The sequence below is a fragment of the Hemitrygon akajei genome, chromosome 8, assembly GCF_048418815.1.
Source record: "Hemitrygon akajei chromosome 8, sHemAka1.3, whole genome shotgun sequence".
NCBI lineage: Eukaryota > Metazoa > Chordata > Chondrichthyes > Myliobatiformes > Dasyatidae > Hemitrygon > Hemitrygon akajei.
Window position 1 is genome coordinate 19,571,643 of NC_133131.1, and position 27,850 is coordinate 19,599,492.

General features: G+C 40.1%; 2 protein-coding genes across 10 annotated transcripts in view; one reads left to right on the forward strand and one right to left on the reverse strand.

The window, feature by feature from the left end:
* tp53i13 (tumor protein p53 inducible protein 13) overlaps nt 1-20,740 on the forward strand; it is a 30,751-nt gene extending 10,011 nt beyond the window's left edge. Inside the window, exons 5-9 of the mRNA XM_073053387.1 lie at nt 787-865; nt 3,441-3,569; nt 4,862-5,068; nt 7,084-8,182; nt 18,959-20,740. Coding sequence (XP_072909488.1) covers nt 787-865; nt 3,441-3,569; nt 4,862-5,068; nt 7,084-8,182; nt 18,959-19,071 — 1,627 coding nt within the window. The 3' untranslated portion in view covers nt 19,072-20,740. The remainder of the gene's footprint in view (nt 1-786; nt 866-3,440; nt 3,570-4,861; nt 5,069-7,083; nt 8,183-18,958) is intronic.
* Nucleotides 20,741-23,270: 2,530 nt separating this feature from the next.
* The window catches only part of git1 (G protein-coupled receptor kinase interacting ArfGAP 1), a 235,784-nt gene continuing 231,204 nt past the window's right edge, over nt 23,271-27,850 (reverse strand). For all 9 annotated transcript variants that reach the window (XM_073053392.1, XM_073053390.1, XM_073053393.1 and 6 more), the window contains one exon: nt 23,271-27,802. In XM_073053392.1, the coding sequence (XP_072909493.1) occupies nt 27,590-27,802 (213 nt within the window). In that variant the 3' untranslated portion in view covers nt 23,271-27,589. The remainder of the gene's footprint in view (nt 27,803-27,850) is intronic.

Below are 27,850 nucleotides of genomic sequence, written 5' to 3' on the forward strand. Positions count from 1 at the left end.
CTGGCCAAACGAGCCGTGCTGGCCAGCTACCCACCTGCTTAGCACTAGCCTAATGCCAAGTCAAGTGACTAATTAACTAAGTAACCAGTATGTCTTTGATCAGTGGGTCATGGAGACAACATACAAACTCTGATGCCCTGAGTTTAATGGCATTGCCCCAGGTTGGAAGTCTTGTTCTCGAGGAGAATTCCTTTGCTTTCTCCTGATCAGCCCCCAGAGAGGAAATCCATCCAGTCATGCTTGTCCCTTGGGCAAATGGGTGAGTCTGCCATTGACAAAATAATTTAGTCACATCCAGTAGGATTTCTGTTGGCCCTGAAGCTGTATCCAGTTGAGACCTGCTGATGTTTTGTGTATACTGGGTGGGAATTGGATCCAAAAGATATTCCAAAAATAGTGTTCAGTTTAACTTTTATTTTGCATGATTAACAATATTAATCTTGGAACTGTCAAGGCAATGTGCATCTCAAGGTGATGTACAATTTTCGTGTTACTCTATTTTTATTAAGAATACAGGAAATTTCCTTGATATTTACCAGATGCATTCTTAAATAGTCTGTAAGTGAATTCTGTTCGACTTGGATCATGTTTAGTCAGTTCTTGCTTTGGGCTGTATGCAGATGGAGAATTTGTTGGTAGATAACACTGTATTTTGTTTGCAGAGTTTAAGTACAATCTTAATGAGCTGTACGAATCTGCAAAATTTTAGCTGAGCTGTTTTTGAAGGAGGAATTCGAGCATTAATTTCTTAACCCTTATCCTTTGTTTTCTGTTTGAACTGGACAGCGGCATCCATCGACCAAACAGGGCAGTGTATGGAGAATACTTGTACATCCCTGCCCAGCGCTGGGTACACAACCTGCAGGTACTGGAATATTCATTGCTAGTTTTAAACTTGACTTGAATGACGGACGATGAGAGGTGACCTGATAGAGGTGTATAAGATGATGAGGGGCATTGACTGTGTGGATAGTCAGAGGCTTTTTCCCAGGGCTGAAATGGCTAACATGAAGGGGGATAGTTTTAAGGTGCTTGGAAATGGGTACCAAGGGGAGGTCAGGGGTAAGTTTTTCCACACACACAGAGTGGTGGATGCGTGGAATGTATTGCTGGTGGCAGAAGAGGATACGTTTGCAGCCTCTTGGATAGGTACATGGAGCTTAGAAAAATAGAGAGGGCTATGTGCTATGGAAACTCTAGAGATTACCTAGAATAGGTTACAAGGTCAGCACAACATTGTGGGCTGAAGGGCCTGTAATGTGCTGTAAACTTCTACGTTCTTTGAGAAACTGGGTGTAAATTTTCTGGATGTTCTTCCAACAAGGTGTTAGTCCAGGAGTAGAATGGGATGGAGAATTTGGTGTGTGGGGAAGTTGTGTTATTATTCTCTGGGAAAATGAGAATCTCATTCTCCCATGAAAGTGAATATTTCATGTTGTGCTTGTGTATGAAGTGCTCTGGAATGAAATGGTCCCGCAAGAGTGCATCGTTGGGAATAATAAGCAGCCAGAAAGAGTAATTCACTGGAGCACCGAGCAAGAAGCAAATAGTTTTCATTCTGAGCAACATCCAGCTGTAACAGTTATCGGTAGGGTAGTGAGAGTGTGATACACAGCCTATTCAGAATTAGCACAGAGATCTGCTCTGTAGAGTGCAGATAATGGGAGTCCTGTTGCTGGGACAGGGGCATGTGGCATCGTCTGGAGAAAGCAATGGAAAATGATGAACAGCTATCCCTAGGAAATGAAATGTGAGGCAGCCAGGCTGGCATCAAGTTTCTGGACAAGAGAGACTGTGTATAACTGACTAGCATCTCAAGACATAACAAATGGTTTACAGTGTTCTTCCTAAAAGACCAAATAGGCCACTGGATATCATTTTCTTTATTCCTCTGCAGAGGAAAATCAGTCAGTGTCTTGGTCTTTCAGTGACGCCTGTTTCTAGATTTTCACATTGCTTGCCACAATCTCATTAATTGCAGGATTCCTTTAATCAGCTGCGTGCATGTAAAACTGATCATGTGGCCATGCAGCAGTTAGAGATGTTCTTAAGTGATCTCGTTGTCCACTGATGGTAGCAGTCCACTAGCTCTGAGTGTTAGCGGTCTCTGGCTGTTGTTAAGCCATTTGCTATTCCCAGCCCAGTTGGCGGTAACGATGATGAGGTAGTTTGTCACATCTAACTGTAGATGCCAGAGCAGGATCACATTTTACCACTGAATTGACTTCCTACTTCAAAATCCACGACAACCCACCCCTTACTGTGTTAATTGGTATCATTCATTCCTGAGCTGAGAGTTTCCATGTTGAAATCCCAGCACAGAGACTCAAGAACCAGTCCATTATGTTCCACAGGAGGGAGAAGGGGGTGCCGCACTGTTAAAGATGGCATCTTCCATGTAAAACCAAGAACAAACACCTGCCTGGCTCTTGAGTGGATAGAAAAGTTCCTGGGCACCATTTTGGTGGTGTTATCGGGGTGGCGAGTTGGAGATTTGTCTCTACCTAAGCAAGTGTGAGGCTCTTCTTCCCTCTGCAGGTCACCCTTAGGCTAGGTGTAGAACCTGCTTAGACCCCCACCCCCGGGATTAGAGTCACGTGAAACCATGGGGTGAATGGTATATGAGCAACTGGTGCACATCACAAGTTCCGGTTATGTGATTGCTGATGCCAGGCAGACAATCTCCGAAGAGTATTAATGCCTGGGGTCACCCATCTTGTAAAGACACTGCCCAGAAGAAGGCGATGTTAAGCCACTTCTGTGGAAAAATTTGCCAAGAACTATCATGGTTATGAGACCACAACCGCCCACGTCATACGACACGGCATATTATGATATCTGAAAAGGGCTGAACAATATTTATCCTCCAGTGACCATCCCTAAATGACAACTGGGCATTTGCTGTCCACAGATCTTGTTGAACATAGATTAGTTGCCGGGTATCGTGTATCAGTACTTCACTGGCTGTGGAGTGTCCTGGGGTGCTCTCCATGGGGGAGGCTTTAGAATCAGAATCGGGTCGATTATCTCATGTTGGTTGTGAAATCTGTTTTGTGGCTGCAGTACAAGTCATAAAGAAAAAGTTAGAAGTTACAATAAAATGAAAGGAAATGGTACAAAAGAGAAATACTGTGGTAGTGTTCAGAAATCTGATGAGGGAGGGGAAGAAGCTGTTTTAAAAATTAGTGAGGGTCTTCAAGCTCCTGTACATCGTCCCTGATGTTCGTAATGAGAAGAGGGAATGTTCTGGGTGGTAAGGGTCCTTTAATGATCGGTCATCTTTTGAGGCATCACCTTTCGAAGATCTTTGATGGTGAACGTTGCTGGTTAAGGCCTTATTTTTTAAAAATGCCTTAACTTCCACAGCAAACTTAGCAAATAAACTCCTTTTTAGTGAGTTTTGTATTAATTGTATACTCTTATTCTCACTCTTGCACCAGCATGGTGGGGTCGCTTTCCTTTATCATCCTTGTGTGCATCCGCAACTGAAGGAGGAGCTGACATTGTTGGCCAGGGCTTGTGTGCAGAAACACATCATCACTCCTCACCTCAACCTCAGTCAGGAACGGGTAAGCAACATATTCTGGCACTGTGAGAAATGTAGGTGTTGATGCAGACTTCCTTCCATTTCTATCAATGATCCATTGTTTAAAACATTTTAATGTTGTTTTTTTCATATTTTTGCATCAATTTTGAACGTGGATGTTTTGAGCTAAGTATCCATTTTTCTTTCATTGAGAACTTTAGTTGGGTTGGGGTATGGACTTACTAGGCCTTGGATTGAGTGTTTTTAATTTTTTTTAATTGGATGTTTCTGACCCAGAGGTAATAAAGTAGGGGTTCCCCATTTTTTTAATGCCAGGGACCAATACCATTAAACAAGGGGTCTGTGGACCCCAGTTTGGAAACCCCTAGAAATCAGTGATGTGATCACTCGGGTTGAGTACGGTCCCCTAAGGGGTAGTTTAAGTAATTTAATGAGTACAGTACCACATCTAATGTGTTATAGAACTAGTAATTCAGACTTAATTGATTAGGCAGCACTCTTGAGTTTGTATCTCGCTAGGATCTGCTGGAGAATTTAAAGACAATCTCTTTGGGGGGGGGGGGAGAGTGGGGAAAAAAAAAGTGAAGGGGCTGCGCGGTTAGCATAATGCTTCATGGTGCCAACGGGCCTGGGTTCAATTCCCACTGTTGTCCATAAGGAGTTTGTAAATCTCCCTGTGACCATGTGGATTTCCTCCCATGCTTCAAAGGTGTATGGGTTAGGTCACATGAGTGTAATTGTATGGGTTAGTAGGCCATATGCTGTATCTCTAAATAATAAAAGATAATAGAAGTGATGAAACCATTGGGTTAGACCTCTAAGTAGATTCCTTCTTTATCTCTTTACCTCTTCTTCTACCTGTCCCCTCCCTCTCCTCTCACCTGCCAGCTTGTACTCCATCCCCCTCCCTCACCTTGTGGCTTGTGTCGCCTTCCCTTCCAGTTCCGAAGAAGGATCTCGGCCTGAAACATCGACTGTTTATTCCCCTCCATAGAAATTTGCTGCCTTCCTCCAGCCTTTCGTGAGTGTGTTGGTCATCTTGTGTGTGTTTCAATATCTTCAGAATTCCTTGTTTATGAACGATTGGATTCTTTAAGAACATATTTGGTTCACTACCGTTCTTCTGGGGAGAAACTGGCTCCCATCAGGACTGTACGTGAAGCTAGGCCCAACATTGATGCTTTAGAGCAATGTATCAAGGCACTCAACTGTTAATCAGTACATTCTGACTTTGCCACTGCCTGACCATAAATGATTGATAAAAACACTTTTTTTAAAAACCTTTTATTTAACTCCACTGCTTTCCTTTTACAGCCCTTGGCCTTGGTTGCATGGGGTAAAAGCCTAGAAATGTCAGAGATTAACCTTGCAGAAGCTGTCAGCTGGCTGACAAAGAGTGCAAACCAGGCTTATAACTCCCAGGTGAAAGAAGATGGGGTATACAAATTTCTGCTGATCCAGAAGGCAAGGCCGGTGTCAGATAACAATGATGGCGTTATCTGTCCTGCAGATCAAGTCAAGGTAAACTGCTAATAGTAAATTAAAATAACTGAAGAAGATGACTACAACTGAGGTTGCTCAGTTTGTTGTCTCGGCGATAGACCCTTGTTAATTGTAACAGTGCTGGGTGCTGGGACACATCCAGCCTGAGTATTCCCTTGTGGATGGGTAAAAGCCATTTGGCCCATACATTGTGTACCTGCTCTTGGCAGTTCCATTAGTTTTATTTCTGATTTTTCTATCATTTTCTCCCAGTTCTCCTATTACAGGAGCCAGTTAACCTACTAGCACATTTTTGGGAGATGGGTGAAAATTGGAATACTGGGAGGGGAGTGGGGAAGTCAAAGCAATCACAGGTTAAATTTTTTTTTTACATGGATATCCTCAAGAGATGGCAACCTCATGAAGGATCCCACCATCTTGGACATTGTACTCATTACTGCTCTTGTGGAGGTGGTACGGGAGACAACACCCACATTCAATAATTCAGGAACTGCTTCTAACCCTCTGGCATCAGCTTTCTGATTGGTTCTTTTTTCTGCACTATTTATTTTGTAGTGTATGGTAATTTTATGTCTTCGCACTGTACTTCTGCAAAACAACACATCTCACACCATGTGAATTGGTGCTCATGAGCTTGGTTCTGAACATCACCAGGTCAGGGCTGAACCTGGAGCCGCGTGCCAGCAGCCTCTTCAGTTGAGGTGGTGTGCAGCTTGGGACTCGAGTCTTAGAAGCGAGTGACAGCTAAGCCCCATGGTCAGCTTTCACTTGTCCCAAATGTACAGTTCATTAGGAGTTTTCACCATTCTTTGGCCTGTACACAAGATGTTTCCTATGGAAATTAGATTTGTAGATGGTTGGATGCTGCCCCCTGACTTGATGAATCTCTGGAAAGTCATGGTGGTTACTCTCGCCATAATAGCACTGGGCTATGTAGAACAGATCCCAGGTTTGTACTTTATAGCCAAGACAACAATTAGCTACAGATCCTTGCAGAAAATGGGAGGGAAAAGGCTTGCATTACATGTCCACAGAATGACCAGCAGTCCACAGTGCCTTTATTAGTTATACCTGCTCGTAAAAAGCAGTGTAATAATGTCAACTTGGATAATGTTGTCCAATGACTTGAGATACAAGTTACCCCTACGTTACAGAGCAAGGGAAAGTGTTCAGAATCACCTGTAATGTCACGAGCATAAGTTGTGAAATTTGTTGTTTTGTAGCAGCAGAACATAATAGAAAACTATAAACTACAAATGTATTTAAATACTGTCCTGTGCAAAAGTCTTGGGCAGGCTAGATTTTTTAATAGCTTCTGATGGTATGGGACTATATCTGGAGAGACAGAAGCAAGTGAGATGGCAGAAGAACTGTGGCAAGTTCTCCAACCAGCTGATTTTGATTTTTAAAAAACTTTTTTTCTGAAAAACAGACTGCATGACAGTGTACCTAAGAACTGATGCAGTTTTAAAGGCAAAGGGTGGCCACACCAAATATTGATTTGATTTAGTGTGGGTTTTTTTTTACTGTTTACTGCTCTTTATAGTAAACTTTCTGATATTTGGAAACTTTTCACTTAGTTATTTTTAAAAGCATCTTTGCTTTAGATTTTATTTTGACATGTGCCTAAACCTTCTGCACAGTAAGTTGTGCAAAAAGAGAGGGAAAAAATCTGAGCCAGTGGGCATGGATGGATTTAAAAGTCTGATGACAGGGGAAGAAGCTGTTCCTGAAACACTGAATCTGTCTCTCCCTCCTCCATGATGGTAGCTATGAAAAAAGACCAGGTCCTGGGTGATGGGGATCCTTAATGAAGCATTTTTCGTAGAGAAGTCCATTTAGCAATTTTCCATAACACAAAGCTGTATCATTTGCACACAGATCAAGAATGGGAATTGGAAAAATGAATTCCCTGAGCAAACCTTATTCTGTATCACAAACATTTGGGTGGTGGTTTGTGAACTTTGTAAGGGTTACTCAAATGTCTGTATTTTAAAGTCATTTGAATAAGATCTTTGCATTTTTTTGGGTAGAAACTGCAACACTACTTCAAGAAGAGGAATCTTCAATCAACATTATCAAAATGGGATAAAGTTAGAGATCGCATGATGAGACATCAGTCTGCCAGGCATGTAATTTTGAGGAGAAGGAAAAGAAATACTCAAGGACCTGCTCCAGTCAGTGAAAAGGTCAAAGCTAAGACGTATGTTGCAACAGTACCAACTGGCCAGGCAGATGTAACAAGTGTCAGGGATTTGGAGAGCAGCCTGGTGCGAGCTAGCATAACTCAAAAGACAAAGGGAAGCTATGAAATTGGACAGAGACAGACCAGAACGGGAAATGAGTCCAAATTTGCTATGTCTGTGTTAAAAGACTCCAACCAGACCCATCCACGTGCTGTTCTGAGCAACCGTACTGCTAACCTGGCTGCGAAGGAGCCAGGTTCTAAGGCCAACCATTCCCACTCTTCATCGAAGGCTGATTGGACTCGTGATCAACAAGGAGAAACTGAAAAAGGTGAACGGATTATCGACAAAACCAACCAGCGGGTCGGGACCCCTGCCATTAAGGAACAGGAGATGGGTAAAATAACTGTTGGAGTCAGCAATGGTCTCAGTGGCAATCGAGGTCAAGTGAGTAAGAATGGGATCTCTGATAGTGGAAAGAGTATAAAACCTGTGCAGCTACTACAGAATACACTCATCTCTTCCAAAAATGACAGAATGAAGGAAAATGGGAATTCTAATAAAACTTTCGCTGCAGAAGCAGTTAGTGAAGGAATACTGCAGAAAGGGGAGATGGGGATAAATTTAACATTGACAATCCACAATGGTACAGCACCTGTGGAGTCTGGAAGCATTAGATGCAAATGTGATGGCGTGCTGCAGAATGTCCGGGCTGACTCCAGAGGTGCAGATTCAAATGACTTAAAGGCAGCTGCTGAAGACAAGGTGAAATATGTGCCCACTCCGCGGACAGAAGAGGCAGCCTGGGCAGCTGCGGCCCTCACTTTTCTCTTTGTGTTCCTTACACTGGCAGTCTTGTACACAAGGCTGTACAAAAAATTCATAAAGAGCAACAGCCTGTACTGGGCACCGGTTCCAGCCATGGAGGGGAAGGAAAATGTAGCAGGTGAATCTCTTTAATAGTTTTCCTGCCTCAAGCTTAGAATAGTGATATCTGAATGAGAGAGGAATTAAAAAGAGCCGGCTCTTACAGATAAATTGATTTGTAGTTTTTCCCGTGGTGGCGGTGTGCATTGTCAGAGGGCACAGTAGATAGAACTGCTGCTGCAATGAAGATTTCAGTCCCAGTCTGTCTGTGTGGAGTTTGTACAATAGCCAGCCTCCAGTGCTGTCAGTCTTAATTTTGTTAATCTTCCTCACCAGATCCCTCACAGCCCATGCTAGCCAATGTACAGAGTCTGCCAAGCTTTCGACCTAGGACTCTCCTCGGAAATGCTCTCCCTATTGTTTTTTCATCCTTGAAACCCCTGCCATTGCCTAGACTTTTGTCTCCACTACTATTGATGTTGCCCTCATCCACATTTCCTGCTCATCTGCCCTCACCCCTTTTTCAGTTACTCTTGTTCTTGCCTACCACAGCATGAGCCTCTGTATCCAGCACGTTATTATCTGTAACTTCTGCCTTCCGCTGAACACATCTTTCCCTCTCCCCAGCCTCTGCTTTCCAGAGGGGTTGCCCTCCACTCAATTCCCTTGTTCCTCTCCGTTAACCTCCCTCCTGGCACTTACCTCTGCAAGTAGCAAAAGTGCCACTCCAGCCCATTTACCTCCTCCCTCGCCACAACCAGTCCTTCCAGGTGAGGTGACACTTCACCTGCGAGTCTTTTGGGGTCATCTACGATATCCTGTGCTCTTGGTACAGCCTCTTCAACATTGGTGAGGCCCAACAGAGATTAGGGGGAACCCCCTTCATTAATCACCTTGCTTCCTCCACCAAAAAACAAAGTGGGAGTTCCCAATGGCCACTCATTTCAATTTGACTTCTATTCCCGTTCTGACACATTGGTCCATGATCTAGTCTACTGCCATGATGAAACCGCTCTCAGGGTTGAGAAGCAACACTTTAGATTCCAGTGGAGCAGTCTCCATGATGACATGAATGTCAATTTCTCTAACTTCTGGTAATTTCTCACTCCCACCTTTTTTTTTCCATTCCCCTTGACCCTTCTCACCTGCCAGTCATCTCCCTCTGGTACCCCTCTTGCTCCCCTTTCTCCCATGATCTACTGTACTCTGGTAGGTTCCTCCTTTTTCAGCCCTTTACCTCTTCCACCTATCGCCTCACAGCTTCATACCTCCCTCTCACCCACTTTCTCTCACACCTAGTTTCACCTATCAGCTTGTGCTCTTTCCTCTCTTCTGCCTTATTTCTGGTTTCTCTCCCCTTCCTTTCCAGTCCTGATGAAGAGTCTTAGCCCAAAATGTCATCTGGTGCCCGACCTGCTGAGTTCCTCCAGCATTTTGTGTGTGACTCCGGCTTTCCAGCACCTTCAAAATCTGTTGTGTTTGTGTTTCTAACTGCAAATCATGGGATCTTAAATGAATGAGATACAAAGGGCCAACTACTTGTTGGAAAAACTGTGGTCTGTACCTTGCATCCTCAAACCCGACATCTTTTTCAGGTTAAACTGGATTTTCGCATTGGGGCAGGCATCTTATTCAGCTCGGCCAAATCCCAGGTCTCTTTTCAGAAGGCGCTTGATAAGGTGCCCCACGGGGCTGCTTAACAAAAAAAAAATCATATGGCATTACAGGAACAATACTGGCACGGATAGTGGAACGGCTGACAGGCAGGAGGCAGCGAGTGGGAGTAAAGGGGCCTTTTCACCTTGTTTGTCAGTGATTTAGATAATGGAATAGATGGCTCTCTGGCAAAGTTTACGGATGATACGGAGATGTGTTGGGGGTAGGTAGTGCTGGGGAAGCAATGCAATTGCAGCAGGACTTGGGACAAATTGGCAGAATGGGCAAAAAAGTGGCAGATGGAATACAGTGTTGGGAAAAGTATGATAATGCATTTGGGTAAAAGGAACAATAGTGGGGACTATTCTCTGAATGGGGAGAAGGTTCAAACGTCAGACTGCCCAGTACCTATCTATACAAGTCTCATTTACCAGCAATTGGTCCCTGCTGTCTAACCATTCAAGACTATGGTTGTTCAAATCTAGTCTAGTCACTTAAGTGTTGTGGGATTACCCAAATCCACCACCTGCTTAGCCAGTGTTTTCCAAGGGTGGAATTTCCACAAAAATTCCTTTAAACTGTTCTCAGAGGAAAACCCAGCCTATCCAGTCTTCTCATAAACAAAATGCTCTGTCCCACGGTGAATCTCTGAAATCTCTCCAGTGCAATCAAGTTCCTTTTATACTGCGGCAACCACAACTGTACCTGCAGCTGCGGTACAACCAATGTGGGACTAGGTAGATAGATAGATAGATAGATACTTTATTCATCCCCATGGGGAAATTCAACTTTTTTCCAATGTCCCATACACTTGTTATAGCAAAACTAATTACATACAATACTTAACTCAGTAAAAAAAATATGATATGCATCTAAATCACCATCTCAAAAAGCATTAATAATAGCTTTAAAAAGTTCTTAAGTCCTGGCGGTAGAATTGTAAAGCCTAATGGCATTGGGGAGTATTGACCTCTTCATCCTGTCTGAGGAGCATTGCATCGATAGTAACCTGTCGCTGAAACTGCTTCTCTGTCTCTGGATGGTGCTATGTAGAGGATGTTCAGAGTTATCCATAATTGACCGTAGCCTACTCAGCGCCCTTCGCTCAGCTACCGATGTTAAACTCTCCAGTACTTTGCCCACGACAGAGCCAGCCTTCCTTACCAGCTTATTAAGACGTGAGGCGTCCCTCTTCTTAATGCTTCCTCCCCAACACGCCACCACAAAGAAGAGGGCGCTCTCCACAACTGACCTATAGAACATCTTCAGCATCTCACTACAAACATTGAATGACGCCAACCTTCTAAGGAAGTACAGTCGACTCTGTGCCTTCCTGCACAAGGCATCTGTGTTGGCAGTCCAGTCTAGCTTCTCGTCTAACTGTACTCCCAGATACTTGTAGGTCTTAACCTGCTCCACACATTCTCCATTAATGATCACTGGCTCCATATGAGGCCTAGATCTCCTAAAGTCCACCACCATTTCCTTGGTCTTGGTGATATTGAGGTGAGAGTAAGTGTTCGGCGCGGACTAGAAGGGCCGAGATGGCCTGTTTCCGTGCTGTAATTGTTATATGGTTATATGTTTTATAAAGTTATCCATTACCTCTTTGCTTTTATATTCTCAGCAGGTATCCCTGTATGCTGCCTTAACCACTTCAGCTCCTTGTGCTGCCACCTTCAGGGTTCATGGGGCTTGTAAAGCCAAGTTCTCTCTATTTCCCATTATTTCCTCAGACCCAAATAATTCATTGTGAAAGACCTTTGCTTTATTATTCTTCCTAAGTGTATGACCTCAATTATTAGGCTTAATTTCCACCTATTAAGCCTCTAGTTACTAATTAAACATCATTCTTTAGCTGATACCATTCCTTTCATAACATTGATATTTCTGTCTTCCTGTTCATACCACCTATGAAAGTAAGAGACTGTACATACTGGAATCTGGAACCAAAACTGGAACAATGTGGCTGGTCAACTAGGTTTGCAGCTCCCTTGCCTGCATGGATGCAGCTGTGCTGCCCCCTGCCCCCGGAGATCTTCCAGTTGTGCTTTTTATTTCTTACCTCATGCGAGCAGATGTGTGGATATAACAGTGTTCAGCTACAACTTCCTGTAGTGCACTGTAGGCTTCTAATCATAAAACCACCCCTCCCCTCAACACCACCCTCTGCCTTCTATCAGCAAACCAACTTTGGATCCAGTTTGCTAACGTTCTGGACTTCTTGGGCTCTTAGCTTCTGATTAGACTCCACATGGGATCCTAGTCTAAGGCACTCCGGATGCCAATGGATGCAGTACTGCCCTCATCAGTACAGTATGTCTGAAAAATCCAATCAAATTGATCTGACAAGATCTCCCACAACAAAACAGTGTTAATCTCCGCCTTTCCAAATGCAGGTTAGTCAGTCCCCTGGAATCTTTCCCCCCCAATAACTCGCTAACCTGTAATTACTTGGCTTCTCCTCGCTGCTGTTCTCGGAGTCCGTACTACAGCACTATGCTACATGACAGCTCTTGAATAAAGGTGCCACATTTACTGTCCTCTAGCCATCCGGCACCTCACCTGTGGCACGAGCAGGTTTGAAAATCACAGTTGATACCAGGAATCTCCCCGCTGTCCTTCCATTGTTCTTGGGATACATCTCATTAGGTTCTGGAACTTGTCCCCTTTGGACCTGCTAATGCCTTCATTTTGAACTTCTTAGAATTTTACCATCTCCTCTCTGAATTGAGAAACAGAATCAGGTTTATTATCACCGGTATTTGACATGAAATTTGTTAACTTAGCAGCAGCAGTTCAATGCAATACATAACCTAGCAGAGAGTAATAATAAATAAAACAATAATAAACAAACAAGCAAATCAATTATGTATATTGAATAGATTTTTAAAAAGTATGCAAAAACAGAATACTGTATATTTGGGAAAAAGGTAGTGTCCAAAGTTTCAATGTCCATTTAAAAATCAGATGGCAGAGGGGAAGAAGCTGTTACTGAATCGCTGAGTGTGTGCCTTCAGGCTTCTGTACCTCCTACCTGATGGTAACAGTGAGAAAAGGGCATGCCTTGGGTGCTGGAGGTCCTTAATAATGGACGCTGCCTTTCTGAGACACCGCTCCCTAAAGATGTCCTGGGTACTTTGTAGGCTGGTGCCCAAGATTGAGCTGACTAGATTTACAACCTTCTGCAGCTTCTTTTGATATGTTGGGACAAGGTTAGATCCTCAGAGATCTTGACACCCAGGAACTTGAAACTGCTCACTTTCTCCACTTCTGATCCCTCTATGAGGATTGGTATGTCTTCCTTCATCTTACCCTTTTTAAGTCCACAATCAGCTCATTCGTCTTACTGACATTGAGTGCTGTAGCACCATTCCACTAGTTGGCATATCTCACTCTTGTCACCACCTGAGATTCAATGGTTGTATCATCGGCAAATTTGTAGATGGTGTTTGAGCTATGCCTAGCCTCACAGTCATGTGTGTATAGAGAGTAGAGCAGTGGGCTAAGCACACACCCCTGAGGTGTGCCAGTGTTGATCATCAGCAAGGAGGATATTCTTAATCTACAAGGTTATCTTCGTTAATGAGTACAGATGAGAAACCTGACCCGTGTCCTCTGGCTTCACACAGATTGGCACTTTGGTCCCTAAAGAGCCCTACTCTGTCTGATCATAAAAATGAGATTCTGCAAATGCTGGAAAAATTGAGTAACACACACAAAATATAGAGCAATTGAGCAGATCAGACAGCATCTGTGGAGGAGAATAAACAGTTGGATGTTTTGAAACATGCCCTGTTGAAGACTTGGCTTGATATGTCAACTGTGAATTCCCCTCTTTAGATGCAGCCTGACTTGCTGAGTTCTTCCAGCATTTTGTGAGTGTTACTCTCTCTTATTGATCTCTCAGAATCAGATTTATCATCACTGGCATGAGACATGAAGCTTGTTAGCTTAGCAGCAGCAGTTCAATGCAAAACAATCCAGCGGAGAGAGAAAAATAATAAATAAAATAAAATATAATAATAAACAAGTAAATCAATTACGTATATTGAATAGATTATTTAAAAATGTGCAAAAACAGAAATACTGTGTATTTAAAAAAAAGTGAGATAGTGTCCAAAGTTTCAATGTCCATTCAGGAATCGGATGGCAGAGGGGAAGAAGCTGTTCCTGAATCACTGAGTGTGTGCCTTCAGGCTTCTGTACCTCCTACCTGATGGTAACAGTGAGAAAAGGGCATGCCTTGGGTGCTGGAGGTCCTTAATAATGGACGCTGCCTTTCTGAGACACCGCTCCCTAAAGATGTCCTGGGTACTTTGTAGGCTGGTGCCCAAGATTGAGCTGACTAGATTTACAACCTTCTGCAGCTTCTTTTGATATGTTGGGACAAGGTTAGATCCTCAGAGATCTTGACACCCAGGAACTTGAAACTGCTCACTTTCTCCACTTCTGATCCCTCTATGAGGATTGGTATGTCTTCCTTCATCTTACCCTTTTTAAGTCCACAATCAGCTCATTCGTCTTACTGACATTGAGTGCTGTAGCACCATTCCACTAGTTGGCATATCTCACTCTTGTCACCACCTGAGATTCAATGGTTGTATCATCGGCAAATTTGTAGATGGTGTTTGAGCTATGCCTAGCCTCACAGTCATGTGTGTATAGAGAGTAGAGCAGTGGGCTAAGCACACACCCCTGAGGTGTGCCAGTGTTGATCATCAGCAAGGAGGATATTCTTAATCTACAAGGTTATCTTCGTTAATGAGTACAGATGAGAAACCTGACCCGTGTCCTCTGGCTTCACACAGATTGGCACTTTGGTCCCTAAAGAGCCCTACTCTGTCTGATCATAAAAATGAGATTCTGCAAATGCTGGAAAAATTGAGTAACACACACAAAATATAGAGCAATTGAGCAGATCAGACAGCATCTGTGGAGGAGAATAAACAGTTGGATGTTTTGAAACATGCCCTGTTGAAGACTTGGCTTGATATGTCAACTGTGAATTCCCCTCTTTAGATGCAGCCTGACTTGCTGAGTTCTTCCAGCATTTTGTGAGTGTTACTCTCTCTTATTGATCTCTCAGAATCAGATTTATCATCACTGGCATGAGACATGAAGCTTGTTAGCTTAGCAGCAGCAGTTCAATGCAAAACAATCCAGCGGAGAGAGAAAAATAATAAATAAAATAAAATATAATAATAAACAAGTAAATCAATTACGTATATTGAATAGATTATTTAAAAATGTGCAAAAACAGAAATACTGTGTATTTAAAAAAAAGTGAGATAGTGTCCAAAGTTTCAATGTCCATTCAGGAATCGGATGGCAGAGGGGAAGAAGCTGTTCCTGAATCACTGAGTGTGTGCCTTCAGGCTTCTGTATCTCCTACCTGATGGTAACAGTGAGAAAAGGGCATGCCCTGGGTGCTGGAGGTCTTTAATAATGGACGCTGCCTTCCTGAGACACCGCTCCCTAAAGAAACATAAAATGAAAAAGTATCTAGTGCTTTCCCAGCATATATAACAAACTCTTGGGCTTCCAGCCAGATACTGGTATTGACAACCAATGATTAGGGCAGCCTTCGTCTTTGTTAAAATTCTCTTTGTCTAGTTTTATTTCAATGACTATATTGGCCAGATGGGATGCATGGTAGCAACATGTATCAGGGAGTACAGAAGGTGTATCTGTTTGGGTTACCAGAGAAACGGGTGGTCGCAAAACACTGCAATTGCAATGGCCATAGGATTGACTTCAATGGCACAAAACTACTGTGCTACACTGGTGGCTTTTGGGACCACCTGGGAAAGGAAGCCATTGAAATAAAACAAGAGGAAAAGAATTTTAACAAAGATGAAGGTCTTGCTCTAAGAACAAACTGGAATTCAATTGAAAACAAGGTGGGAGGGTGGAAACCTGATTGAATGAGGACTAACCAATCGGGAGGGACTGACTACACGGGTATAAATAGCACTGGCCTAGACATGTCCCCGATGCAGACCGCAAAGTTTGTCATCAAAATGTCAGTTATAATCAATAACTGTACCTAGCTGGAAGCCTGAGGAGAGTTTATGGAAAATATCAAAGAACTTTGTTTATAGTGTTGCTGGAATTTTTTCCACACACCCCTTTGTCCTAATTTCTTTTTCTAAGCATCCTCTTCACTTCCCGTTTCAGTTCTCAGTACCTGCGATAAGCTTCTCATTTTCCTTCGATCTGGCCCTGATTGTGTTACTTGGATTTGCTGTCCAGATGTTACACCATCCATTCGTTTGTTATGGACCGTGTCATATGACGCGGGTGATCATGGTCTTTCCATTGCGTTCTTGATGTCGCTCTTGGCAAATTTTTCTACAGAAGTGGTTTGCTATTGCCTTCTGGGCAGCGTCTCCCACTATTATGACACCATTTTTAGTAGTTTTTACTTAGAAGAATACAGAGTACAAGAAAGTATATATAAAAGGTAAAAAAAAGATTAAAAAAACTACAAATTTCATTATATCTGTTCATAATAACAATCTCATTACCCCATATTCATGTAAGTTAATCAATAGTTAAATTGAACTAATTTATTACAAAAAAAAATCTAACCACTACCAAGACCGAAGTTGTTTATTAAGGAGAAAAGAAGGTAAAATACCTTCTCATATAATAAAAATTAATAATAGCCAACATCTGAGTTTAAATGAGTTGAAGGTTTTGAAAATAGTTCAGAGAAGGTCCCCACAATTTTTGAAAGTCTTGACGAGATTCAGAAATTGAACAACGAATCTTCTCTAAATCTAAACATGACAATGTCACATAACCATTGAGCTCGAGTAGGAGGAAATCATCTTAATACTGCAACAATTCCGAATAGGGCTGTCAGAGGGTTAGGGTTAAAATTGACCTTAAAAAGTAAGGAAAAAGTTTGAAAGACTTACTTCAATATTTTTCAAAATTCGGACAAGTCCAAAACATATGAATTAATGAAGCTTCTCCATTATTACATCTGTCACAGTAGGGAGATATATCTGAATAAAAACGAGATAGCTTATCCTTAGTCTTACGAGTTGTATATACCATCTTAAATTGTATGAGGGAATGACGAGCACATAGCGATGAAGTATTAACCAGTTTAAAAATTTCATTCTAAGTTTCCTCAGATATTGATGTCTGTAAATCTTGCTCCCAGTGATTCTTAATTTTGGACATCATTTTTTGAATAAAAATATTTTTTCAAACAAGTAATTTTGGCATAAAGTGACCACTAAAGAAGAAACCAAATACAATGGAGAAAAGGGCAAATGGTGAGATGTGTAAATTGAAAACTGCTTGAATCAAATAATCCAAAAACCCTGCTCCGACAAGTCATTGATCAGAAATGCTCACTGTTTCTCCCTAAAGGCTGCACAGTGTCTTTGTTTTGCCAGGATGAGCGCTGGGAAGAAACGGAATTGTAGATAAATAATCAAACATCTTGTGGACAGTATTCCTGAGATTGTTGGGATCTAGTTGATTAAAAAGCACTTTCGAACTAAACTACAAAATACTTAAATCGATGTGAATCCTTGAGCTGGTTAGCGCAGTGTGCAAAGCGAGAAGCAGCAAACCATAATTTAGAGTCAGAAAGATGTTTCATGCCTTTCTCTGCGTCACAGCTTAAGTGTTGTCTGTCTCAAGTTTGCACCTTCTCCCTATGATTATGTTGGTTTCATGTGGCATACCAGGGATGTGCAGGATTGAGTAGGAGTCCAGTCTGTTCTGCTATTCGATAAGCTCATGGCTGATCTGGTTGTAGACTCAGCTGAAACTACTCACCTTTTGCTCATAACTGTTAATTCCCTTGCTATGCAAAAATCTTACATGTCTTAAATGTACAGTATTTAATATATTGTGGGCATAGAATTCCAGATTCACTACTCTCTGGGGAAAAGCAGTTTCTCCATATTTCCATCCAAAATTTACTCTCCCCTCTTCCTAGCTTTGGGCCCTAGTTCTAGTCTCACTTACTAGTAATTATACTACTTCCATAATTTTATGTTTCTGTGAAATCACCTCTTATTCTGAATGCCAGCCAGTATAGGCTCAGTAAACTCTCTCTCCTCATAAGCTGACCTCATCACCAGAATCAACCTGGTGCACGGCCTCCAAAGACAGTATACCTTCCCTCACGTAGGAGACCAAAACTGCACTGTTCCACATACATATGCAGAAAAACCTCCCTGCTCTTAAATTCAATCCCTTTAGCAATGAAGGTCACCACTCCAACATTACACCTGCAAACCAGTCTTTTGCAATTCACGCACAAGCACTTCCAAACTCACCTGCACAACAGCATGCTGCAATCATTCACCATTTAAATAATGATCTGATCTATTTGTTCTTTGGTAGGTTAATTGGTCTTGTCAACTTTTTCTTGGGTAGGCGGGGGTGACAGAATCTAGGAAAGTTAATGAAATGTGGGGAGAAAAGGTTGAAGAAAAAAATAGGAATGGGATTGGTTTCTGCTTGTTCTGGTGGGCTGAATTAGCCTCTGTCTGTGTTGTAAGGAAACAATTAAATGACAAGGTCCTGTTGTGAATGTAGCAAGTTAAGATGTACAACCTGTGGATTTTATCATTGACTCTAGTACACTGACTTTCCTTTTCAAACATCTCATATGTTAAGTACCCAAGAAATACATCAACATTAGTTATAATAATCACTTGGAGTATTATTAATGTAGACCAGAATTCCAGTTGCCTTGAGCTGTTACCAGTCCAGTTAAATATCCAGTCAAATTTTGTTTGTCCTTTGCCAATTTTAGCCTTCCTGTTGCATTTCAGAACTCTATCCCTTTCCTCCCTTCTCACCTCCACCCAATAATATTTCACATATAGTTACAAATGAACTGCATCTGCCAGGTTCTTTACACCTATCGTTGACCTGCACCTGATGCCTTGTAAAATGTTAGCATAACATCCAAGTCTGAGGTATTGCACTGAATTTTTTTTTGCCAAATAATATGCATTTTTACTAAAGTCTGTCTTCAATCAAAATGCTATTTCTTCATTCTTATTGCAGCAAGATTTGTTAAAGTGCTTTTTGAAAAATATGCGTCACATCAAATTTAAAGCGAAATTAGTTGGTCATAACGAATTCAGTGAGTGCACAATACAGGATTAAAGATTTCAATATTTTACACACATAAAAATTAAACTATTATATTCTCTAGATATCATAAAGAGAAGAATCACCAGGCTTGGCAAGAAGAGGAAAAAGAGGCCTTTACACAAGAAGAAATCCGTTGCGCCTTATGATGTCTTGCCAAGTGACAACAGTGACTGACTGTAACGAAGCTGATGATTAGGCCTGGCATTCCGTTCTGAAATGATGTAATTGCTCGGACAATGCTGTCACAAAGTAACTGTGAACAACAGCAGGGAGGTGGAACCATTCTTGGGAAAACAAATCGACAATCCTGGTGTGGACGGGAAGTGGAGAAGACAGACATTAGAGACATCAAAATTATCTTGTACTTGATACTTGGTTCAATTTAAATCATGCTTACTGTTAGGTTTATTTTGATGCACTGCAATGGGCTTTTATTTGTGCCTTTAGAACGGGAGAGAAATCTGAATTTCTAAATAATTTCTATATAGATTTTTAAATTTCTGAAATTTTTAATGGTGATATAAACCAAAGTTCAATGTGGTATACATCAAATTGCACTGTCAGGGTAATTTTGCAGTTTATTCCCTTGCATGGTTTAAATTATCCATAGCTGAGTTTTTAAAACATGAACTTTTAGCTACATCATCTGTGGCATTAAAATAGAGCTGTCTCGTCATTTATTTGGTCTTTCTATGGGATCAGGTGGGATAAGGTTTATAAATTGGTTTCTATGCCGCAGAGTCATATCAGCAGGTTATTGCAGAATCAACTCTTGTTCAGCAAATGACAATCACCTGGATAAGGTTCCTCAGTTTAACTAATTCATTAGTAACAACTTTAGATAGGAAAGCTATTATTAAAGCGATCATTGATGCTTATTATTTTTGTGAACTAGGGTTAAGTCAAACACACCAGCATTCTTATCCAGGCTTTCAGATGAAAGTGAATCTCCCAGATCCTTAATTTGTAGGTACAATTCTAATGGAAATTAAATCCTCTTTGCCTTAATTGCTACAAGTAGCATAAGACTTGATCAAGAATTAATTATTTACATTGATCAATTTCACCTTACAACTGTGTATAATGAAATCAGTTCAAAAATCTTAATCTGATATCAGATCCTCCCAAACATTTTCTGTTGGCTATCTTCAATATAAAATGATTTTAAAAAACTTGTAGGGTGCATGCAAGGATCAATATCCCTACCTACCATGCACAAGTGCCTTCTAGTTAATGAAGATTACTCTGGCTGCAAACTAGATTCCAGATTGAAATACAGTAGTTTTAAGTCTTAAGTAAAATATATATGAAATAAAAGCTGCAATGTAGTGGGAGAAATTTTACTGCAGGGCCATAGAATAAGATGCAGACTAAAAGGGTAAAACATTTAATACAAATTAATATTTGTTATAATTCAAATTCAGTTAATAAAAATTGAAAGTAGTACATCAGAACTAATTTAATCAAATTTGCATGTTAATTTGCTTCAGCGATGATTCAGTTTTGTCTGCACCCGACTTAGCTACCAGGTTTGAATGGTAGGTTGAGGCTTGAAACAAATTCTGTGGCAGTAAATAAATAGGGAGGCAGAGGGTGGACAGAGACAGTGATTCTTCACTCAGATCTGTCTAGATATGGGCTTTATCACTAGGGAATTGTTAATGCTGAATGGGAAATAATTGTTAAATGGGAATAATAATTTATAAAACTTGTGTAATTTCACAACAGAATTGATTGCTGTTCTTAGTGAATAATGTGAATTTTTCATGGGGAAAATATTTGAATGTTTATAAATGATTTTTTATGTTCCTAAAAATTAAAATTTTTGACTTATTTTCTTTTAGGTGACAGATTCTAATTTTCTAAAACATACACACTGATGTCTGTAGTATTACATTACTTGCTCAGTCTGTATTTTAAAAGTTCCTTAGTTTTGCTGCTGAATGGCTAAAGGAGTGAAGAAATTTTCTGCTGGGGACATTAGAAGAGGAAGCAGGTAGAACCAGATAGAAATGCTTATAAATATAGCCCCATTGTGGGTGGATATTGATGGGATTGAGGAAACAGGAAATTGCAGAACATGTAACTCAACAACCAACTGGAAACTGTTACTACTTATAGATTCAAGCAGAGTACTTATTATTGGGCAAAGTTGCCAAAGAACAACAAGGCAAAGAACAATCCTGCACAAGAATAGACCCTTCATTCCCCAGCTAGTAATTAAATTTTGCCCACGCAATGTCCCTACCCCTCCATTCTCTGCAATATTCATGTGCCCAAGAGCCTCTTAAATACCACTATTGTATTTGCCTCCACTACCACTTGGCAGTGCATTCTAGACACCCACCATGAAAACCTGCCCTGAACATTCCTTTGAACTTGCCCCTCTCATCTTAAATGTGTGCCCCATAGTATGAAACATTTCAACTCTGCTTCACATATTCTTATGAACTATCAGATTTCCTTCAGCCTCCATCACTCCACAGAAAAGAACCCAAGTTTGTTCAACCTCTCTTTGTGCTTGCTTATCCAGTTTCCTGGTAAACTTCTTCCGCAAAATCTCCAAAAAACCCCACATTCTTCCTATAATGGGGCAACCAGAACTAATGCAATACTCCAGATGCAGCCTATCAGAGTTTTACAATGCTACACCATCCTGATTCTTGAACCCAGTGCTCAACTTGACTTGAATCTTAAAGCATCCCTTTGCATCTGCATTGTCTAAGAAAGTAGTCATACCTGCCATATGATCAATGATACGGACAACAATCTAAGCTGAACAGGAAGGATTACACAAGTATTCATTCAGCCTCTGGCTGAAGTAAAACCTCAGTCATTAAAATGCTGGAAAATGCCCAAACACGCTGGACATAGAACATAGAATAGTACAGCACATTACAGGCCCTTCAGCCCACAATGTTGTGACTTTTTTTGCCCCCACCCCTGCCTCCCCCAGAAGTGAGAAAGGTGAAAGGTTTGCGGAGCTGTGTTAAGTTGAATGAGAAAGATCTGTCAGTCTTCAGATATACGAGTCGTGCATTACTGAGCTTCTTGAAGAAATCAGGCACCAGTGATGAATGCCATTAGGTGGCAGCACTTGAGCTTCAGCAGATTGCTGGGAGCCTCAGTAAAATTTTTGACTGATCAAAGACTTAATTCACTTTTTTGGTGAGGATCCAATCAAGAACTTAACTGTGCAAATGATTGACTGTGAAGAGGTGGGAGAGGCAGACACAGGCATGGAGAATTTGCACTGCTTGTATAGATCATCTCAAAAGAAGTTCTAATCTTGGTACTGCTGTCAGTGGTGCTATTTCTGCTGTTGGTAATGTGAAAATCCCATCTCTCTGCCTGCCTCAGCTATGAACTACTCTGAATTACTCTAAATTGTAAAGTAGTATGAACAAAATCCACTACGGAAAGCCATCTCCCTCCATAAATATCCACCAGCTCTATCAGTAAAGATCTAGATATTGTTTTATAGATCAAAATTTCCAATAATTTTTCTTCTTCATCTGCCAATCTACACTGCTGATAACTGTGTCCAAAAATATTATGAACAGAACATGCATGCAAGAGCAACATTTGGCTCATTGCATTCCTTTTTTTGGAATAACAGTGATCATTCAAGCCTGTCCTTTAATCCAAATATTAGAAGAAATCACAGAACAGTACAAAGGACCAGATACCTATGATATCCACAATGCCAATCAAAACTAATCCCGTCTGCCTGTCCACAGCCCATTTATATAACTTACTTTTAAACATGAGTAAATGTAAGAATTCCAATGCAACAAAATAGTTTCACCATTGTTGTGATTTTGCCCATTGCATTCTAAGCTGGCCAGTGGTGTAGTGGCATCAGCAATGGACTTCGAGTGGAGTGGTCTGGGTTCAAATCTGGCTGGCTCTTTGCATACTTTCCATTTGTGCTGGCTTGAGCATCGCACTACCAGCTCAACCTCGTAAAAAGCACACACAAATGCCAAGGAAACAGCAAGGCTGCCGCCCAAAGCTCCACAAGGTGCAGAGACCAACGAAAACAGCAACAACCATTACACTGTAAAATCTAAAATAGAATGCATTTGTCTGTTTTCAAATAACATTCCTTTTGATTTAACATTACCTCATTTTATTTCAAGTTATGCAGGAAAGTTTAATGAAAATAGTCAATACCTGTATTGAAACTGATATATTGAAAGTGGTCATAGGATCAAAAGCTTTAAAGATGAGAAGTGTTCTTTGAACATTCAAAGATCATTTTAATCTCCAACAAGACCAGCAGCAGTATGGTTAAGTTTTTGATAATAGGGAGTTACTCATTTTACAACAAAAACTCACAATGAATTCAAATGGATAATCAACTCCTCAAGTAGATCTTGCAATTTATTTTTTATTTCAAGGCATTTAACCAATGTAATGAAAGTGAAATGATAAATTCTTTTCTCAATTACTCAGATGAATGCAAGATGTATACAGTAATTAGTATACATTGTTTAGAATTTCTTCATATTCAACACTTAATTCAATTTTCTTTGAATATTTTTAATCCAAAATAATTGTGTAGAGCAAGCATTGTGCACAACTGCATGTATTTATTTCAATACAAATGTACAATAGATGAGTTTACAAGGAAGCTCACCACCATCACCACATTTCCACTACCATCTACAATAGAGTGCATTTCTAAATGGCATTAGTTACAATTAGCATTCATTGCACAAAAGAAACAGTAAGCAGGTCACTGACTATCTTTGTTAAATATAACTTTTAGCACTCAATTGTCCAAAAGTGCATGCTTAACACCATTTGAGATATCAGACATTTGGATTTTTTTTTCAATAAAACTTTTGTACCACATCAAGGGTTAGTAATGGAACATATAAAACAATTACAAGGCTGGACCCAAGAGGGATCCATTTAGAAAGCATTCTAAAACTGTATGAAATGTAGTTTATAAACATCTGAATCCAGGGGATTGGATAGAAACCATCCACAGTACTGGTTTACTTTAGAATATATACATCATTTTTGTGAGTGTAAAATTAACATTTCAAACTGTTATTGGTAAAGTTCTAGTGCCTCAGAGATGTGTTGCAATATTATAAGTCAGACATCACTCCCCTCTAGAATGTTTCTGTTGTATCATAACAGATCAATTTTAGAAGATCACTGGTAAAATTCTACATCTTGCCATTCATGTGCTTCAAACCATTCCACAGGGTGGAATATTGATTTTGTAGTAGCTTATTGTAGTGCATGGATAGATGGTAAACATCATAGACGCACACACTCCCATCAAGTGTGCTCCAATATCATAATCAACTAACTCATGTAAATACCCTTTTTGGCAAATTGGTTATTACTGTTTTGAGGGATAGTGTTAATTATACTGCAATTTCAAAATTTTTAAATCAGAATTTTATAAGTTCTTTTAGTTAATACATTCTCCGTTCTCAGAATAGAAACACTAAATTCAATATGCTCCCCTCTCTACTCCACTCTTAAGGCCAGAATTTACTGAATGCTGGAAGGGATTTCCAAAGTGGCAATGAAACTTACAACGTCAGGTAAGTTAACAGCTACTAACGGGGAATATAAAAGCACAATGCTTTTGTAATCCTCGTTTAAAATTCCTGCTGATATATTCCTATTTCTCACTGTGTCGCTCAGTGAGAAAGGGAAGGGATTATGCTGTACGTAGTTCTAGTTTTACATCTGCATTAATTCATGGTTAAAAATAGCTAAGACAACACGATTATAAGCAGTGTTAAAGAGGCTACAGGAAATAAATTTATGATACCATCAAATCACATTTAAATAGAGATACAGTATATTTAATTTCTCCCAGATTTGTGAGACTATTATTTAGAGCCGGATTTTGTAAAATTAAACAGATAATGAACTTGCAGTTTTCGCCTAAGTATGTACTGAATCACTATGTTGGTCTGGATGCCAAATTTACCCCTGCTGTAAAGAACACTAAACTTACCGCTTGTTTGGCACCCCAATTTGACTCAGGAGATAAACAAATCAATCCATGGTAAGCAGAAGGCACTTTACCTGATCTCACCTTGAAAGTCATGACAGTTAAAAGCCTGTTCTGAAATGTTTCTGTAACTAGGCGAGGTGTTATTTTTACAACACGTGGAACTTGCAAATTACTGACAAAATTAGCTTTTTCTGTGATTGTTATATGTCCATTGGATAATTGCTTCCCAAAGTTTAAAAACTAGTGGTTAAGGCATTCTAATTGGACATGTTCTGGAAGAAAATCTATAACATTTCAGGACTTTTGTAAACAAGACTTGATACTTACAGAATCAAAGAAAAAAAAAACAACACTCTGGGGTAAAGGCAATGTGGAAACAATATCACTTGTACACAGGATGTTAGCATTTCAAAATAGTGCGTTTGAATTGGGCAGTAGTGAGTCATTATCACAAATGTCATACAAGGTCAGACTATTGATTTTTACCCTTGCTGTTGCCAAACATCCCAGCAGGAGCTTTCCTATAAAACAATTACAGCACAAACACCTTCTCTTGCTTTTCTGAGTCATTCTTAATAAATGCTCTAAGAGATGGTCTAAATCTAAATGTGGTGTCAAGTTAAGAAGATACTTGAGGCAGTTCAAAAGAACAAAGCCCCACTGCCCACGTACTGCAAGATTAGTCTGCAACATGCCCTGAAACAGCCTTTAATTCTGTATTTTTCTTACCCGAATAGCATACTATAGTATTACTGTTTCATGATACAAAGAGTTATCAAATTTTATAATGTTAGTACATTATTCAGTACCAAATCTTCCTCTGGCTTTGATGAGCATTTATTAAATAAACACAAGTAAAAAGATTTGCAATACTTCCATGTTCAGTCAACAATTGACTTTAACTAGTATCCTTCACCCAAGCTGAATTCATCCACTGATTCATCCTAGTGTCGTGGATGCAGTGGTTTTGGTTACCCTGGTTTAGAGTGATGAAAATTTCTAGCATTTAACATAATGAAATGACACATTTACTAGTTTGCTTTAATATACTAAATTTGCACTCAAATCTGGAACGCCTTAGGATTCAATCAGGCTAGGTTTAAAAAAGAATCTGAGTAAGTGTTCATACCTCTGGCTGAAGAATCTCACTTATTGAAGCTTCTTTTAATATAAAGATTGGAAAAGTCTCTCTAATTACTATTCCCTTTCAATTAACTTAGTTTCAGACATTTGAAGCTGCAATTCTAGCATTCCAATTTAATTTCCAAATTGTTAATGCTAAGTGGAAAGCTCAATTTTAAAAAAATCTGTAAAAGTTTAGGCGACATCACTTCCCATTCAAAGTTCACATCTCCTAGAGTTATTATATATAGATTTTCTTTCACTGAAATGTCAAGTCAATGCATAAATGCTGGAGATAGTGTTTTTTGTTCCCCCTTGTAAATGTTACTTCTTTTAATTAAGGATGAACATTTTCTAAGAAGTGAACAAATGCATCATGATTCTTAACTCTGAGTAACAAAAAGCAGACTTTAGTGTTGTATAGCAATGGCCATTCTCTTAGGTCACTCCATTAACCTTTACTGTCAGTATGGTGTACAATGAAACATACTGGCAGCATAATGCCCCTATATTCGGTGCCTATGGGCAACATGGAGCTACATGTTCAAAAGTATTCCTGTACAGTTGCTGCTAGGTGGCTCAAGAAAATATTCTCTTCCAAATTTTCGGAAGTGATACACATGAAAAGAATAGTGTTTAGACTTTTAAACAATGGCGAACTTTCAATATAACCGATTGTTGTAATCAAGTGGCATTTTGAGCCCTCACACAGTAATTTACTGAACTATGAACTTACACTCTAAGATTTATGACCTTTAGAGTGGTCACTAAGAAAGCAAAGAGTGGAAACTACACTACTATGGGGTACTACCATTCAACAAGATTCAACTGTTATAAGGCATACAATGCACAAAGATGCAATGGTATTGATAGTTGCCAGTTACAGACAGGTTCACAGTATCCTATATGAAAAGGCACCCCACTCTTGGTATCTTTGACAGCTTTTAACAGGGTCCATGGTTCTTCAGCTTCAGGTGACGGAAAAATAAAGCAGCAAGTAACCCATTGATAGTCCATGTTAAATCTAGATACTCTCAGACAAGAACTTAGAGAAATATTCAAGGTATGGCTATGTGGTTGAAATGACTTGCTTGCAGTTCTTCCATACAAGTCAATGGGACGCAAGATGCCTTGTCGCACTGAAATTTTACAGCGTTAATATCCACCTATGTAGCACATAGTACTTTTCAAAACAACTTATATTGAGGAGTTAAGAATTCCAGTGTAACATCACCTGATGGTCAAAAAAGTAAATATTTACATCTTGCCAAAATGTCCAAAGTTGACAGTTATTGGCCATCACTGCACTGCAACTTTTGCTTTGGCCAAGTCATTTATGTAGTGGTAGCAATTCTGGTTAAGTATGACTGGTGCATTCTACCACAAAATTGGAGATTTAACCTTTCTTAGCCTTCTTCAACGTGAAAGCCAAAACAGTCTATCACAGAAAAAAAAATCCACAGTATTTGAATCAGCATATGTACAGGGATTTCAGTTTGCTTTTGAAGAAATATGCGTTTCTTTAGTCTCCCAAATGTACAGCAGAAAAATATGGAATGTGATTGAAGTGCTTTACCATCATTGTTTTTTTTCACGGGTTGTTATAGTAACCAGCTGCTTGGCTGCCTTGGCAATGTCATAGGCACACTGGATGACTTGTTGTGTAAGCAACTGAATATCAACTGGTGCACCAGGCTCTGGTGGAATTGTTTTCCTGCATTCACATTGCAGTCGGAAGGCACTAGCATTTAGCAATTTCAAAGAAGACCGAACTGTATCCAGCGAAGGTTTCTGATAATAAAAAATATATATTAATAAGGGACAATGTTAAGATAAACT